Source organism: Balaenoptera acutorostrata, chromosome 1 (assembly GCF_949987535.1).
Source record: "Balaenoptera acutorostrata chromosome 1, mBalAcu1.1, whole genome shotgun sequence".
Taxonomy (NCBI): Eukaryota; Metazoa; Chordata; class Mammalia; order Artiodactyla; family Balaenopteridae; genus Balaenoptera; species Balaenoptera acutorostrata.
In genome coordinates, this window is record NC_080064.1 from 161042911 (window position 1) to 161060962 (window position 18052).

At 40.1% G+C, this 18052-nt stretch overlaps 1 protein-coding gene across 4 annotated transcripts in view; it reads right to left on the reverse strand.

Moving 5' to 3' along the window:
* Positions 1 to 17729, reverse strand: part of LOC130707487 (cyclin-Y-like protein 1) — a 184873-nt gene extending 167144 nt beyond the window's left edge. For 3 of the 4 annotated variants that reach the window (XM_057542106.1, XM_057542102.1, XM_057542112.1), the window contains exon 1: positions 17318 to 17728. In XM_057542106.1, the coding sequence (XP_057398089.1) occupies positions 17318 to 17720 (403 nt within the window). In that variant the 5' untranslated portion in view covers positions 17721 to 17728. Of the gene's footprint in view, positions 1 to 17317 lie in introns of all 4 variants that reach the window. The other variant, XM_057542117.1, reaches the window with a different exon arrangement.
* Positions 17730 to 18052: the final 323 nt, after the last annotated feature.

An 18052-nucleotide genomic window follows, 5' to 3' on the forward strand; every position in this document is an offset into this window, starting at 1 on the left:
TCTGCCTCAAGTTCTCAACGAAGATGCCCCAGACTATGACAAGGAATGGCAGCCCCAGGCAACCGAGGGGACCGCATCCACTTGCGAGCTCGAAGACGTGGCAGATGGAGGAGGTGGGGGAAGAGGGCCACGTCCGGTTAACAGGCACACCGGGCTCTCAGCAGAGCAATTTCCTACACAGGGTTATGCCAGAGCCTCACATTCTTTGCCTTTTGGCTGCCCCTCTAACCCTCTACAAAATGAGGTGGGAGACAGGCGGGTCTAGAAAAGGTCACTTGATATTTGGTTCTTTAAGGTTCTACTGGATTAAATTCTGATCATCACAAAAGCAATTTACAAGAGCCCTAAAAGTATGTGGGCACAAATGACTGCCTTTTCACAGTGAAGATCAGGCCTTGCTCCCAAATGCGAGTGGATGATGCTTTGCCTTTAAGGGAAAAAGATCAGGAAAAAAACCCACAAGCAGGCAGGTTTATTTATTTTTTATTTATTTTTATTTTTTGGCCGTACCACACAGCTTGTGGGATCTTAGTTCCCTGACCAGGGATTGAACCCTGGCCCCCCAGCAGTGAAGGCTCAGAGTCCTAACCACTGGACCGCCAGGGAATTCTCCAAGCAGGCAGGTTTATAAATCCTAGTGACTGGAGACTAAACCACAGACTCTGGTTTCATCCTCCAGCCATCTGTGTTGGGAGGGCCATTGAGCCTACAGTGGGTACCAGCATTGACTGCCTCCATGCAAATACATGTATCTAATCACAAGATTACATTTCCCCATTGTATTCAGTGAACAATGATTTAGCAGGAAAACAATGCTGTACAATGGGGAGGAATTATTTAGTCTTAATTTTTTTCCAATTTAAACAAGACATACCCTGCCTCAGTTTCCCCCAAACTTGTAAACATGGCCACTCCTTTATTGCTTTAATTGCACAACTGTTAACACTGAGCACGGTGCATGTTCATCTCAAAGAGAAGTTGGGAAAAAGTTCTTGTGTGCCCATGTATATCCATCCTTAGCATACGGCCTTGCATATGGGTCAGGAAAACGTCTGAGGATGAATAAGTGAGGGAAGAAGGAGAAAGGAAGCGGCAGATCTCAGTTCAAATTCCAGCCCTGCACTTTCTTAGCTGTCAGAACTCAAACCGGTCACTTCACCTTCATACTCCCAGTTTGCTTACGTACAAAAGAGGAATCATCACTCCTGCTTTATAACATTGTAAGCATTACATGGAATATAGGTATTAAAATCATATACAGTTTTGTTCTCCCTTCTGAGAAGAAAGGGAAGAAACAATGTAAGATTTTCATCGACGATGAAACATTATGAAATACTCTGACTCAAAGACCTAAGCGTGGAGTTTGGGAATAGTATAAAAACAGTCTTCTGCAGATTTATGCAAGAGTGTGAGAATGAATATGCCATTCACCCAGAGAACTGGAGAGAGGATTTTGTCTTGCCAACAACTCTCGTGTACACAGCTATATTTTACAGATACCAGGAGGAGAGGAAGAAGTGTAATAACTCAAGTCATTTTTTAAAGCACCAAATTGTCTACGAAGTGAATTTCCAAGACATCAACCACCTCTCCTCATGAACATTTCCTGTCACTTCCCTGGAGCTTGTTAAACTGCCCATCACTGGGTGTAATCTGATTATAATTGAGGGCAAAGCATTTGCAAAGCTCTTCAAAATCTCACCCCAGCCTTATCTCTTGCCGCAGTTCCAGGTCAATCCCTACCTCTATCCCAAGTCCACCCGCTTGTCTGACACCCACGCTGAATTACTTCCAGTTTCTAGAAAGCAGCATTGTCTTTCCTGCTGGTCCTAGATGTGCTTCTTTTATCATTTCTTCAATGAAGCTCTCCCAGGGCCCACAAGACTGGGGTCCAGGGGTCTGTATGGGTATAACTAGTTCATCTCGCACTTACCTTCAAGCGAACTTTTCTCCTAGCCTTTAAGGCACTTTATTACATGTGTCTAGTGAATTGCCCACCTCTTGTCCCAGCTGTACAACTGTCCGTTCCTTGAGGACGGGGACTTACTCCCCTGGAGTCCCCAGCAGAACGTTTCATTACCCGTCCACTTGATTTTTACTGATCCTATTTCTCATTCCTTCATTTTAATGTTTAGCTCCAAAGTACGCATAAAAATAAACTAGGTACAGTCAATTAGACAGAGCATAACTGATAGCAGCCCACCAATAATATACCATTTGTCATAAAGCAACACAGATTTTTAGGCTATTAGACTTAGAACAAATCCCAAATTCCAGTAGGTTCAGGCTCCTGGTTTTATGTAGACCTGAAAGAGGTGGATGGGTACTGACTTATCTATGATCACTCAACCCTCTTTACAAGGATAAGTGCTAGTTAATTGCAGAAAAGAGACTAAAACTCAAATTCCTGACAACCAGCCCAATGCTCTTTCAATGCACCTGTTAAAACTTACATACCAACACCTCTAATAAACAGTAAGAGTGTGGAGCACTCTTCTATGTGCTCTACATCTATGAACCCCCATTTTGCAGATGAGAGAATTAAGGCACAGAGAGAAGAGGTAACATGCCCAGAATTACACAGCTTACAAGCGCCAGAGCTAGGATTGAAACCCAGGCACTCTGGATCCAAGTCTCTCCTCTTAACTAAGATGCAATGTCGCCTGACTCTAATCTCCAAAAGAAATTAATTGAGTGCTGTAACTGAGTGTTGTTTAGAACAGAAATGAAAAATGAAATCGTTATCTCCTGAGAGGGTGCTTTGTGTAGCTGTTGTTGTTGCTACTGTTGCTGGTTGCAAAGGAAATTTTGATGCCTGGGAATGTGGTAGGATAGGGTGGATCTTGGCATTGTCATTTGCTGTTGTCAGACTTGTGGTGCAAGACCAGCTGTGGGAGAGGATAGGGTTGCTCTTGGAGAAGGGAATTCCTCAACACCTCAAAAAGAAATCCCTCAACTTGTCTCTGTACCACTATGGTTTGTGACCAGTTTAAGTCCACAGAAACCAAACAAACCGTGTCACCAAAGCAACAGGTGTCAGGTTGTACACATGTATTTTATAGATCCCCAAACACAGCTATTGTTCATGATCGGAAAAAACTCAGAATCCAGAATCGGCAGGGTGTGCTTTGAAATGCATTTAAAAGGGAATAACAGTATACAATCAAAAATGCTTACTGATGAAAATGATGGAGAATACAAATCTCTCTCATCAAGGTATGCAGAAATTTAACGTTTTTAGCTTTGACAATGACATCTTCTTGGAAAGGGCTACTGCTCTTTTGCAGTGTAGAAAACATCCCCTATGTGATGTGTGCAGACACTTCATCTTTGCCTTTAAGCTCCTATGGTATAGGGATCGTGTCACGGTCTTCATAAAAGAGCTCAAAAACGACCACTGCCACCTGAAAGGTGTTATATCTGAGCTAACCGTAACTCCCCAAATTTGCTGTGCTCAGGATCCAACTCCAATTCTTATGTGTTCTTTCTCTACTTAGAAATTTTAAACAGCCTTGATATGAGTCTGCCTGTGTCTCTTTAAACATACAATTAAAAAAAAAAAAGCTCTGTTAACATAATACTCTTGGTGAAAGGAAGAAATGCTAATTAAGTCTAATGCAGCCACTCCATTTGGATAGAAAGAGTTTCAATGTGCGCATTTTGCAGTGGCAATTACCGAATGGTACAGTAAGTCCGTATGACAAGTGTGGAGGCATTAGGATCCTACCCTATGTGACAAAAACAAATGACTCAAAGAGGAATTTGACTTCATGCCAATCTTGAGATTTTCCTTCTACCTTAAACAAGTCAAAACAAGCATACCCTTTCCTAATACTGCCCCTAAGTGCTTTGTTCTTGAATGCTACCAGTGTGCCCAGAACTCCTAAGAGACATTGGTATTAGATTCTTCCTTCCGGATCAAGTTCACGTATTCAACAAGTGTCTACCTATGTCCTCCAAAGCTGGTATGGATTTGGGGAAATCCTGCTTGACACAAGTGATGGTAATTGATCTATATTTAAACTGTAGAATGTGATATAACTGTGATTACAAGATGCTAGAGTCAAATGGGTTCAAGTCCCAGTTCTATCATTTTCTGTCTGAGTTGGGGCAAACTTTTAAACCTGGAGTTACTTTCTTTGTAAATGAAGTGGTCATGGGACCTAGCAGTTGATACCTCATGGGGTTGCTGTGTGAAGCAAGTGAGATCGTGTATTGAAGGTACTGAGCAGAGTGCCTCATACAGAGTGAGCCTTGATTATCAACCATCATCACAACAGGGTAACGATACTCAGGAGCGGGATGCAGAAGAAGAGCCAAGAGGGACTTGCGAAGGGCCCGGTGCTGGGCCTCAGCCCAGAAATGAGGAAATGCTGGGCAGAGAATTCCTCCTGGCCGGCACTAGGAAGCCAAAAGGCTAGGAGCGTAGTAGGTCTGTTAAATCAATAGGCACCATTAGGAGAAGCATAAGCCAACGTTCAAAAAGGAGTAATGACTAGTCACCCCAAGAGTCAGGGGACGCCAACAAGGCTGCCAGCTGGATTTAGAGTAAAACAGAGAAGCTCAGAGGAGAACCAGTAAAGCTCGGACCGTGTAGCGTGTGTGCCTGAAGATTCTCCTCTCGGAAAGAAAACCTGGGCACCTAAACTGTCTGCTCTGACAGGGTGGTCAGCAAAGGACCTGACGTCTCCTCAGGGAGGAAAAGTACAGAGGGAAACTTAGCAGGGGAGAGTGGGGGGCTTCTTCCTGTTGGATGATGATCCAGGGGAGGCAGGGTCAGGATTCCTCTTCCTGGAAACACTTAATTCTTACCCCTTTATAAAACAGCAGGGGTCCACAAGCTTTTTCTTAAAGGCCCAGATAGCCAAGAGTTCAGCTTTGCAGGTCCTTCAGTGTCTGGTACAACTCCTGTAGAAGCAGGAGAGAAGCCACAGACAACGCAAGAATCGGTGCGGCTGTGTTCCAATAGAACTTTCTTTAGCAAAGTGGATTTGGCCCCCAGGGCCTTGGTTTACTGATCTTGGGTCTAAAACATGTGGACAAAAGGCTGCAATGATAAGAAATACTTTACAATCTCTTATCCATCATTTCCTCTTTTTTTTTTTTTTCTCACAACCCTGTAAAGTAGCTTCTTATAAGTTAGGTTCAGATATTAAAAAAGAAATCTCAGTAAACTGAGACGAACAGGTGGCAGGATGAGTTGGAGGGCTTTTGCTTGAAATATTTGTAAAATTTGAAATTGTTATCCACGTAAAACATAGTCTGAGGACTCTGGGGACAGCGAGGGTGTTCCAGAAGCAAGGAGGCAGTGCAGACGCTTTGGAAGCGAGGGAAAAAAAATACAGGCGCAGTCAAGGACAAAATCTTGGGCTAGATTCGTTCCTTTGAAGATTCTTGTACTTGCCTCTGATCTTCCTCAAATGGAAACTATGTTAATAGTATGCGCTGAAAGAAAATGGGTATCAGAATGCAGATGTAGGGTATGCTTTCAGATTCACGCTAAAGCATTCAGATCTCAAGCTCTAAATTTTAAATTAATCCAGATTTTCTTGTACTAAATTCTCTTGTTTTCTTTCTAGGATGACTCAGTGATGCCCTTCCAAAAAAAAAAAAAACATATAAAAATATGGCTGTTTCTTTAAACTTTTTCAAACCTAAATAAAACAAGAGTTAATTCCAAAGAATATAATTTTTTCCTATAAACATCCAGATGCATTCATATAATCACTTAAAAGAAAAAAAAAAACTCCTTCTGACTAGTATTCATCATAAGAAAAAAAAAATTGATTCTGAGCTGCCTTCTATTGTGGTCACAACGTTTAGTAAGTGGACAGGAGAAGAAATAAGCCTCTTCCCTCCTGAAATCAAGAACGAAAGAGTCTGGGAAGTGTTATCAGCGGTGAGTGTACACTTTTAGGATCAACCTAAGACCAGCAACTAAAAATCTAGTAGCAAAATGAGTGTCAGCAGATAAAATCCAAGGGAACTGAGACAGAAAACTGATATGGTGGTACTGAAGGGCTGAACTCTCAAACTTTATATTTAGGGGATTTCAGAAAATGAATGATAAAAAATTAGATATTTTTAAGACTTACTTCTGCTGCCTCCTTTTTACAAACCTTTAATATCATCTAATCATCACTGAAAATATTAATTCTCCTTTTTTATTATATTTTAACAACTTAATGGAAATATTTGCCCATGAACTAAAATCTCTTAAGAAAAATTCAGTCCAAAATTATTCAATGCTTGAAAAGCTTTTAAAATATACAAGGCAGGGTAATGAGGGGGTTAAGAGAAGAGGCTCTGGGTTCAGACTGAGACCCAACTGTGTCTGGGCAATTTCTTCTCTGTGCCTCTCTGTGAACTTTATAGAAGTTCCACATCTATAAATAATATAGTAATATTATAATGGTAGTATCTGCTTTAACGCAATGGTGGAAGAATTAAATAAGATAATTAATGTAAAGCACTTAGAATAATGTGTGGCACATTTTAAAAACAAATATATTCATTATTATTATGACAAATTAACAAATTCTTCATCTATTACTGGTATAAAGGCATTGTATTCAATTCAAGAGGATGAAACCAACTATTTACATTGTCCACATATGTAATTACTTATGGATAAGCATTGGCAGGTGAAAGATTAGAACTTCAAATTTGAGAAACATCCAGAACGCCTCAAAAATATTTAAACATTCACATCATACTCATTATTAGAATGGCCATTATTAAAAAAAAAAAAAAAAAAGAAAGAAAATAAGCATTGGAGAGGATACAGAGAAATTAGAACCCTCATTCACTGTTGGTGGGGGTGCAAAATGGTGCAGCCTCTATAGAAAAAAATATGGAAGGTCCTCAAAAAATTAAAAATAGAACTGCCATATGATCCAGTAATCCCACCTCTGGGTATTTTATCCAAAAAATTGAAAGCAGGATCTCGAAGAGATATTTGTACACCCATGCTTATTGCAGCATTAGTCACAATAACCAAGAGGCAGAAACAACCTAATGTCCATTGATGAATGAATGGAAAAAGGAAATGTGATGTATACATCTATACATATAATGGAATATTATTCAGCTGTGAAAAAAAAGGAAATCCTGACATATACTACAACATAGATGAACTGAGGACAGTATGCTAAGTGAAACAGGCCAGTCACAAAGACATAAATACTACATGATTCTGTTTATAGGGGGTTCTAAAGTAGTTAAACTCATAGAAACAGAAAGTAGAATGGTGATTACCAGGGGTTGGAGGAAGGGGAAGATGGGGAGTTGTTATTTAATTGGTATAGAGTTTCATTTCTGCAAGATGAGATAATGTTGAAGATCTGTTGTACAATAATATGCATATAGTTAGCACTAAGGTATTGTACCCTTAAAAATGGTTACGATGGAAAATTTTAACTTATATATTATGTTATGTGCATTTTATGTTATGCTTTTTACCACAATAAAAAATAAAATGAATTGGACTTCCCTGGTGGTCCAGTGGTTAAGACTCCACGCTTCCAATGCTGGGGACGTGGAGGTTCGATCCCTGTTCGGGGAACTAAGATCCCACGTGCCGCATGGTGCGGCCAAAAAAAAAAAAAAAAAGAAAAAGATGTGAAAAAATAAAATAAATAAAAAATATGCTGGAACATCATTTCTTTTACATATAAACTTATATTAACTTTTCGTATAAACCAGAATACTTTACCAGCATCCATTACCTAATTTTGCTTTCAGGTAAAACTTCTGAAATGGTGTAATAAGAGAACTCCAATGACCAGGCCTGTTGAATCCCAACAACTTAAAGCAACTTCAAAAGAAACTTAATTAATGCCCTGTGTATACTTTATCACTTCTATGATGTCATCTAAATTTATCAAGTAATTATCAGAAAAATGAATCATTGCCTTGGGCTTTACCAGTAAAGAAAAAAAATTCTGACCCATGCCACTGAACGCCACCCTGCCATTCCTCACAACCTGTCTCACAGCTTCCAAAACCTGAATTCTAACAAGTAACAAATCCTCAGGATTCAAATCATATTGAGACATATACTCCTGCAACTGATTACCCAAAAAAGTGACCCACATTCGCACCAATAGGAACTTCAGACAGCAGAACTCTCATCACTCAATTTTTTTGTTTTCTTTCCTACCTTTAGGGTGAACATTTTAGTGTATCCTAACTGGATTCAGCCAGAACCAATTCTGAATTTAGGGGAAGAAGGATTTTATCATGTAATTACTTTAACATATGTTAAAGCATGCACTTTGAAAAATATGAAGTACAATGTATCTTTCCTAGTATTTGCGCTCAAGCATTTAATATGACGCTCTGTAGACGGTAGCCATTCTAACAAGGTAATTTATTGGTTATTCTCTGAACGAAACAGCATTATTTGTCAGGGCTTGGTTCTGAGTGAGGGAGAACCAAGAGGAAAGAATGAAAGCTATTAGAATGTTAAGAGAGGTACTGATACCTTTTCTTGGGAGTTCATCTTGTTATCAAAGGACAGCCTCCAGCCTCTTCATCAAAACAGTCATCAGATAACACTAGGGTGACCTGCGTGCAAGTCCAGCTGTCTGTAGGCAAAGTATCAGCCACACCCTACTACCGAAGAAGTCCCATCACAGATGCAAAAATCCACCTAGCTAACAGACGAGAAAGTAAATGGTTTTTTTAAAGAATTAATTGGAACTGATCCGTGAAGTCCTTCCGACCTGAGCATGTGAACAACACAAACTTTCTTCTCACCAGTGATTTGCTGGAAGAACTGGTGTGGAGTGCTGGGAGAGGTTGTGGATTTGACCAGTGGTAGGCTGGGCCAGGCTAGGAAAAGAGAATTACTCGCCAACAAATTCCCTGGAGGAAATGGCAATGCACGTGCTTCCTTTCCCGTAAGAAAATGACTTTATCCGGAACAGGTAAGTATGGATGGCGCAGGTGGACCAGGACAGTGGAACCACAGAGGGCACCAATTCTCACGCCAGCTCCACCTACAATCAGCACCTGGGAGTCCCTTTCCTTCCTGGCTGCTACTTCTGAGGACACTGGCTCAGGTGAACCATGGGAAATGGATTTTATTTTCTGAGTGCAGAGGGTTTTATTTAAGAAAAAAAAGTTCACAGAAATTTAAAAAAGAGAGAGAGCATAGCCTCTTAAGTATGCATGTGTAAAGATAATCCAGAATAACATTCGTATTTTTTTTGATTCTATAACGTAGGCCGTATCAGAGTAGAGTCAATGGAGAATATACTAATATTACAGATATATTAGAAATTTAGTTAAAGTGTGAAAATAGAACTAAGTTTAAAAAAATTACTAACAAGCTTGTCCTTTTATTAATTGTAACTATTGCACTTTTAAGAATTAGCGATATTACTACATTTTTTTAATAAATAAAAATAAATGCAATATCATTTACCAGAGGATCATAAAATGCATACTATAATTTCTTCCCAACCACTGTGAAATAACATAGACAGTAGAAGAGAGGGTCACTCGTTTTGCAAATATATTGCTTAGGAAAGTGAATTGTGTCTGCCTAACTTGACTAATTATCCAATCTCACTAATTTGACAGTGAACTACAGTTGGACTTTTTACCATGGCATAAAAAAGTTTCATTGCAAATTCTTTTCCTCCTTGAATGCCACTGGCATATACCCCTTACATGGGATAGGTTCCTATCTACTGTCACCCAACTGGACAACATACCCTCTCAGGAGGTTAAAATATGTTGATTTTAAATGACTTTCAAAATACAGTAACATAATGCAATGTGTTTAATAAACATGCAAATGATACCAGAGATGCTGGTGTTGCAAATGTGAGTTCCTAACATCTGAAGGACAAAAAAATAGTGGGGAACATTACATTTTCTTCTCTTTTCTTTTCCCTGATCAAAGACCAACCATGCAATTTAATCTCTGAAAATTAATCACTCTTATTTTATACAACCAAGATCCAACTTTTTGTCAGTGACTCTAAATGTTACTTTATTTTCACTTACATTGATTCTGTTTTCTGATTAACTGGCTGATACACACATGTGTATGTCATAGTGAACAGTGAAAAGAGGCTAGAAAATTCTAATTCCTGGAAAAAAAATATTCTGAAAACTGAGATAATAGGCTAAAAAATATCATCACGATAGAGACCTTGCTTTCAATTTAAATAAATGATATGCATGCAAAGCTGTCCAGAAAGTCCTCTGATATGAAAATCCTGGCAGTCATTGTTGCCTACAAGGAAGATGAAGTGAGGGTGTTTTAGTCTAGCAGCTACCCAAACTAGGGCCAGCCTTCAAATCTAGCCCTAGGTTTGTTTTGGTATGACCTCAAGCTCAGAGTGGTTTTTATATTCTTAAACAGCTTAAAAAATAAAACAAACCAAAATTGAGTACATGACAGAGAAGGCATGTGACCTACAGATCCTGAGATATTTACTATCTGTTTTACCCTCTGGTCCTTTACAGAAGAATTTTGCTACCATTAGCTCTTCAACAACCTCAGAAGTGATGACAATTTAGGCCAATTCCTAAAGGTCAGAACAAACCATGAAAAAGGAATCACTACTCATTTATCCTGAGAAGTGGGTCCACTAAGTCAAAACTGAGAGAGATCAAACTGTAAACTGTGCTGTTTCCTAAAATATCAATTCGCATAATACATATTCTTTACCCACAAAGAAAGCCTGCAATACTAAATTTTACTATTAAAATAAACACTGAAGCTAACAACTAAAGTAGCAGGAGAATAATATTTCTCATTGATAACTTGGCAACATTCATGCATTTCAAAAACTCAGACAAAATTGGCATCACATGCAAGGAAAAGTGGACAAGTCAGTTAAACATAACAAAAGCAAGCTCAGAGTTAAAGCAAATGAGGTTTAGACAATATTTCTTTTGAAAATATCACCTCAGTATTTAATTTAACACTGCATCCAAACTGATAATCAATGAGATTTGTTAAGTCAATTTAGACAATTCCATATTATTTTGAATTTTAATTTTAGAACATATTCATTTTGAAGATGCTACATACAAACCGGGATAGTTATTTTCTCTAAATGCTATTTAAGTTGAACAGATAATACCTTATTATTTTCCTTGGTAAGGTTCATATGATGTACAGACACTCCATTTGTAAGTTATTTCCGCCAGTGCTGCAAATATTCTATTCTGAGACTAAAATAGCACATGATGGCAAAGAAAATGCTACATCCAGGAAAGGTCCTCTAGGACTAAGCCGTCTACTTCAGGAAGGAGTCAACAATTCAGGGTGGAAAATAGCAGACACATAGACTGTGCCCATTCACCTTGAGCATATGCCTTCCTCCTCTTAATGCCCTATGATTAAGGTGAGATTTAGGCTCTTATCAGTGTCACCTTTGGACTCAGACTAGGAGGGCCCCCCACCCGAAAGCCCTGGGCTTTAGAAAGTATCATGGTGCAAGCCCTTCCACAGGCTAAGGACACAAGCCCCGTTTGGACCGCATGATCCCCAGTACCCGGGACTCCTGAATTCCCAGGATAAGCCCCTACAAACCCCGTTCCAGGACCTGCGTGGCCCTCTCCCCTGGGTCGCTCCTCTGAAAGATGGCCTGGGCTGGACCGCAGTGCCAGAGTGCACATTACAAGGCCTGTGCGTGGTCAAGGTGCAGCTGTTAGGAAGGGGTGGATGGGCCTTGGACATGGGGGCAGGGGTGTCCACACTACGTACCAGACATGATGGAAGGCAGAGGGGAAGGAAGAGAAATGGGCTGGGCTGCAAGCTAAAAGCTGGCTCTCCTTCTACTGCCTCTTTCTGACACAAAACTCCTAAGAGTCTAAGAATTAAAAACGCCAAGCTAGCCTCCCAGGCCACTGTGAAGGCGTATTTGTCAAATAAGAGAACAGAACATATTTGACTTAGCAGTTTGTTATCTTAATTTACAAACGCTTACATATTTACATACACAATAGGTGGGTGTACACTGTCTCAGGTCCCACGAGCATCCGCAGTGGACTTGGTTCTCATGATGGTCCCTCCTAGATTTCACGCTGCAAAGACATTCTGCTTTTTTATTTCCTGAATCCCATATTCAAAGCTTAATTGGGATATTTTACTCAAGTGATAAGATTCAGGTTCCCTTTCTGATTAACCTAGTTTCCCATCCACAGTCACAGAAAAAAAAATTAATTGATCACCACAAAACTACATAAAACCAGGGGAATTCTCTGGTGGGCCAGTGGTTAGGACTCGGTGCTTTCACTGCCGAGGGCCTGGGTTCAATCCCTGGTCAGGGAATTAAGATCCCACCAGCCGAGCAGCACAGTCAAAAAACAAAACAAAACAAAACCAAAAAAACTATATAAAACCAATCAAATTTCCAATCGGCCCACCTAAATGCCCTCTAATATAAAAGGGCACTATTGTGAAAAATGGCTACAGGGAGAGAAAGTTTACTATCAGAGCAAAAGGGGGGTAGCTGTGAGCTGAGAAGCTCACAGGTCCTTCTAGTTTAGCATCAAAGACATCTATTTGTCCTAGAGTATTTGAACCACCCCGTGCTTGAATAGTCCAGTCATACTGCCAGTATCAACCAGCGTCAATCAATTATTGAGCCCTTACTATGGGCCAGGTGCTTTGATAGTCTCTTCATTTAATCCTTACCACCTGGGGAAGGGAGGCACAGAGAAGTTATGGCCTCTCAGCAGGTAAGTGGCTAAGACTTGGACCTGGTTTTATATGAATCCAAAACCCATGCTAGAAAGAATATCTTAAAAAAAAAATCTCCTATTTTTAAAATATATAATATCCTTTTTAAAAGAGGGGGGAATGCCATATTTCTAGCACAAGAATGAACGGTTGAAATGGTTATATTAATAAATATATACAATTTATTTTCCATATTCTTAAATAGACATAAAAACTTCACGGGGCTAGTGTTTTGTGAATTAAATAATGAAACACATATTGACTTTGGGGGGATATAAAGATATTTTCCTTCTCTTACCTCCTTAATAAGAATCCAGGGAAAACTCTTAATGAGAAGGTACCAAAAAAAAAAACCCACAGAAGTTCCCACTCATTTATGAATTAAGGCCAAACTAGAATTAGAAAAAACAATCAGAATAACGATATCACACACAAAAATTAATAAGCCTAGAAAATGACAATGAAATCATTGCTGCCATTGTAACCCTGTGGGATGATAGAGCAGTCAAAATCCTCTAAAAAGTTTTTGGTCAGAAAAAAAAAGAAAAGAAAGAAAAAAGCAAACTAAAACCTTCCAAAACTTTGACTTTTACTTAAGTGTTGACCTAATTCAATAGTTTTCCAATGATAACTTGGAAACAGTCAATAAATAAAATATGCCTTTCTGGTTGACTTTCACTGAAATTTATGATTAATTGCCTTTCGCAACTAGAATACCACATTCAGCTTTGAAAAGAACAATTCTCATTACTTTTCGCAAGAGGCGCTCTGAATATATGTTCTTTTGGCTCTAAATTTAAGAAGTATTTTGTCCAACTATTAAAATGTATTGCATATTGGATAACCAATCTTAAATTATTATCACAAGAAATAAAAATTCTAAAGAGGAAATATTCCCATGACTATGGCTTTGAATATATATGTCCCTTAGTCAAGTCAATGAGACCAGAACCAGGCAGCCACACTTACCCCCTTGGCCATAGCGGCTATGAGATGGTGGGAAGACTTGTTCTTAAGGGCAGTTGCATAATCCTTTCTCATTCTGCAGGAGAGCTTTAAGGGAGGGAAGGGAAAGACTACCATCGGTCAAGGAGAGTTTGGCTGCAATGCTGCCTCAAGGCATGAGAATGGATTCTATGGTCCCTTCCACATCAGACTAAGCATCTGTGATGATGCAACAGATTCGGCCACTTTCAACATCTTCCGAGTTGAATCGCTATCACTAGTTGGCCAGAGGAAGGAGGGGCCGTTCCAATCTCCCTTACAATTACCGCCCTAATTATTACATTACACTTTCACAATTTAATCCCTTTATTTGCCTCACTGCTTTTTGGGGGCTAAGTGAGTATCACGGCGTGATGCCCGCTGATGTAGCTAGCAGGGTAGCAGGGCAGCAGGAGTGCCACCCAGCTGCCAGCTACAAGCACAGCCAGGTGGGCAAGCCCAGAGTGCTAATCCGGACAGTGACATGTCTGCTGCTCAAAATCCTTGAAAGTTGCTGTCTCCAATATGGAGTAGAACTGAGCACTATACATCAATGCCAAGAATCACCCTGTGGTTCACCCTGTGAGGCTTTGGGTAGCATTTCAGCATCCTAAGGAAGAATCAGCGATAGAAGTGCAATTGTTCTATTCCAGGGATCGCTCGGTAAGTAACTATTGCACGGCTATTAATAGCTAAGCGATAGGATTTCTTTTTCTTTTTCTTTTTTTTTAAACAACTGTCAGGAAATGTTTTCACATAGTTGTCCTATCTTTGGAAAACATACTGAGGACCACGTTGTTTCAATCCCCCCCCCTCCCAAAACAAAAAACTTTGGTATTCCCTCAAAGCAGGAGACATTTATAGGAGGAATTCACTGCAATCCACAAACCTTTGGGAACCAAGCTTTCACACAGTGTTGCTAAGCTGAAACTCAGGCCAGCACAGTGCCAGGCCCACAGTAGGTTTTTAGTCAATATTTGTTGAGTAAATGGGAGTGATTTTCATTTTGAGACCATTTTGCTTATACCAGCGTACATAGTGTTTGTTAATTTATCCCCAAACACTCCCTTATCTTTGTGTAGTTAGACCCCGAGCTGTGTAAACTGAATTAACAAAACCAAATTACTAACAGTTTAAATTTGAGATGTTCTGTAGCATCCATATTCTAATACTGTTGGACAATGGGTGGTAGGAACCCGAAGATTTGAAGTGTGTTTTCATTCTCAAGTTTTGCAATCTAGTAAGTAGGCTGAAGAGATACTTTCAAATGCCCCAAAGTGGGAGGAAGCTTTGCATACAGATCATCATTGTTTATTTACTCACTTTACATGTGATTTTGTATTTCACTTTATCCAGAAGCATTCCTTGAGGTAGGTATTAACGCCTTCAGTTTATAAATGAGAAGAAGGAAAATAAAGATCCAGTGGATGAAGGATTTTTGTAAGAAAATGCGAATAAAATATGGCTATGGTGATCAATTAAATATGAAGATACAGCTATTAAAATATTTAGGTAATTCATACATACGCCACACTAACTTGGCTTGTGTTCTTCCGTTAAAACTATGAAAGGCCGTGAAAAGATTAGGCTGATAGATCCACTCTATTATGTAAGAGTTATGATATCTTGAACAACTGTGCACTTTAACTCTTTAACTGTGTATTCATCAGCCATACATCAAGGAAGTGATTATGTAATAGACAGCACAAAAGCAATGGGAGATGGTACCACCTGTTCCACTCAGGACAATCACTGATCTTCAGTGCTACTGGGTGAAAAGACTTGCCCGCCCACATGCTCGTAAAAGGAAAGGGTAGAAGATTACTCTCTGTGCTCATAAAGGGGTTCAGAATCACCTTTTGTTAAAACATTTAGAAGGATTAGAGTTTAACAAACATCATCTCCTTTGCACTTTAAAAACCAGTAAGCATGTCACACAGTTATTAAACTGATTTCAGTTATGTCCAACAAGGGACCAGTAGATGACAAAGAAGAGTTGTCAGCGGTAAATCAGCAGCAACACGGTAATAGAGCTGTGGTTCTCAAACTCGGGTGAGAATCAGAGTCACCTGGAGGGCTTGGCAAAGCACGAATTGCTGGGCCCTCCCCCAGGGATTCTGACGGAGGTAATCTGGGATGAAGGATGGGAATCTGCATTTCTAACAAATTCCCTGGTGATACTGATAGCGGCCACACTTTCAAAAGCACTGTCACAGAACACAGCACAGTATAGTGCAGTGGTTCTTAACCTCGGCTTTAGATGAAGCATTAACTAGGAAGCTTTCATAAATCCCCGCTTGCCCTGGCTGCACCCAAGGCCAATTAATTCTGAATTTGGAGGTATGAGCCTAGGCATCAGTATTTTTTTTATGTCTCCAAGTGACTCCTGTGAGCCTGCAAGGTTGAGAACCACTGACATGAGGGAAAACACACTTGTATCTATAACTGGTTAAGAAGATACATTTTGGGTATTTTTGTTTTGGCCATGCTACGTGCTTTGTGGAATCTCAGTTCCCTGACTAGAGAGTGAACCCAGGCCCTCAGCAGTGAAAGCGTGGAGTCCTAACCATTGGACCGCCAGGACATTCCCAGAAGATACGCTTTGTAAACCACGGAGCAGAGCAGAATACAATCACTGGTGTGCTGGGGATCCTCAATAAACAATGATTCTTTCCTTCCTCTATTTTCTTCAAAAGTGTATCACAAAGGATCTAAACAAGTGAAATGTAATTTTCTGTAAGATATATATCTATAGCTTTGAAAAGGAGCTGAGTTTTGTATTTGTGGATTCCTAGTTTAAAGGGTCACATACAAATTTTAGTCATGTTTTTCTACATTTTTCGGTGGGAAATAATATTGTTATTTATAAATCCGGAGATCTATAAAGGTTTGGGTATGTCTTACATACGTTGGAAGCATATTTTATATTTTGGTACAGTTTGGAAGCTTTTTCATACAAATTTATTAAAAAGGTGGGGAAAGTACATCCAACCACAGGAAAAGAAGGAAGGGCATAGAAAATTAAATTTGTTTAGAGACGTGATTCTCAAAAGTGTAGTTCCTGGACCAGCATCAGCATCGTCTGAAAACTTGTTAGAAATATAAATTTTCAGACCCCCTACCCAAGACAGATCTAATGAATCAGAAGCTCTGGGAGTGGGTGATCTGCATTTTCACAAGCTCTCCAGGCGAGTTTGATGCACACTCTACTTTGAAAACCACTGGTCTAAAATATTTATCATTTCACCTATACGAAGAACAGAAGAGGTAAAAGCACTATTTGTCCAGTGCGCATCGGTTCAGTGGCTATGCAGACCCCCACTGCTCTAATAACAGCTGTGCTCTTTCAAACTCCACCCATAGCTTATTATCATTCCATCTTTAGAGCTTGATAGTAAACGCGGAATTGATAGGGAGCATATGCGGGGATGGGGGGGTGGGGGGGTGGGGAGTCTATTCTACAAACCCTCCACTATCAATTTTCATCTATTTCTATTTTGTACTCAAGATAGAATTAAGAATGCACAACTTGACTAACAAGGGCCAGAACCACGAAAACCAACCAACCAACCATCACATGAGGCTGGAGGAGGGTGGGTATCGCCAGGTGCAACCCTCACTCACCTTGAATCGTCCTCTTGAAGAATGCCTTGCAGGCTTCACAGGATGCTACCCCATAGTGGTACCCAGACGCGATGTCACCGCACACTAAACACAGTCTCTTGGGCATCGAGTTGAGCATGTATTCGCACTTGGTCTGGGGGTCTTCAACAATGGTGCTGGAGCAGTCATCGTACAGTTTCCGGACAGGCCCACTACCTCCTAGGATAGGCGCAGAAGGGTAGAGAGGTGGCGAATCAAGTCCGTTCTGATGGCCATTCATGGTTGAACTGTAGCTCCCGCTGGCGTCTGAAGAGCCACCTGGGCTGTGGTGGTTGACGCTGTCCGTCAGGGAGGCCGGGCTGGAGGGTTCCGTCTTGATGAAGGACGAACAGCTGGAATCAATGTGTCGATCTTTGTTTGACATTCTGCAGAGAAGCCTGAGGTTTAGGGAGGTGCAAACAGAGAGAGAAAGAGGAGAGAGTGTCAAACACAGATACCAAAAGAGGTAGAAACAAAGAGAAGGTGAAAAAATAGAGAAAGTGAAAAAAAAGATCGAAAGGAGAAAAAAAAAAAAAGAGAGAAGAAGTCATACGTTAAAGACATTGCTCTTTGAGAGTGCTGCATAAGAACTAGGGACTACACATCATTCTCTAGTCAATATCTCTTGTTCTACAACAAGGTAATCAGCATAAGGGCGTGACAGGGTTACATCAAAGTGCCCAGACAGGCCATAAACAAAAGCTCTAACAGATCCAG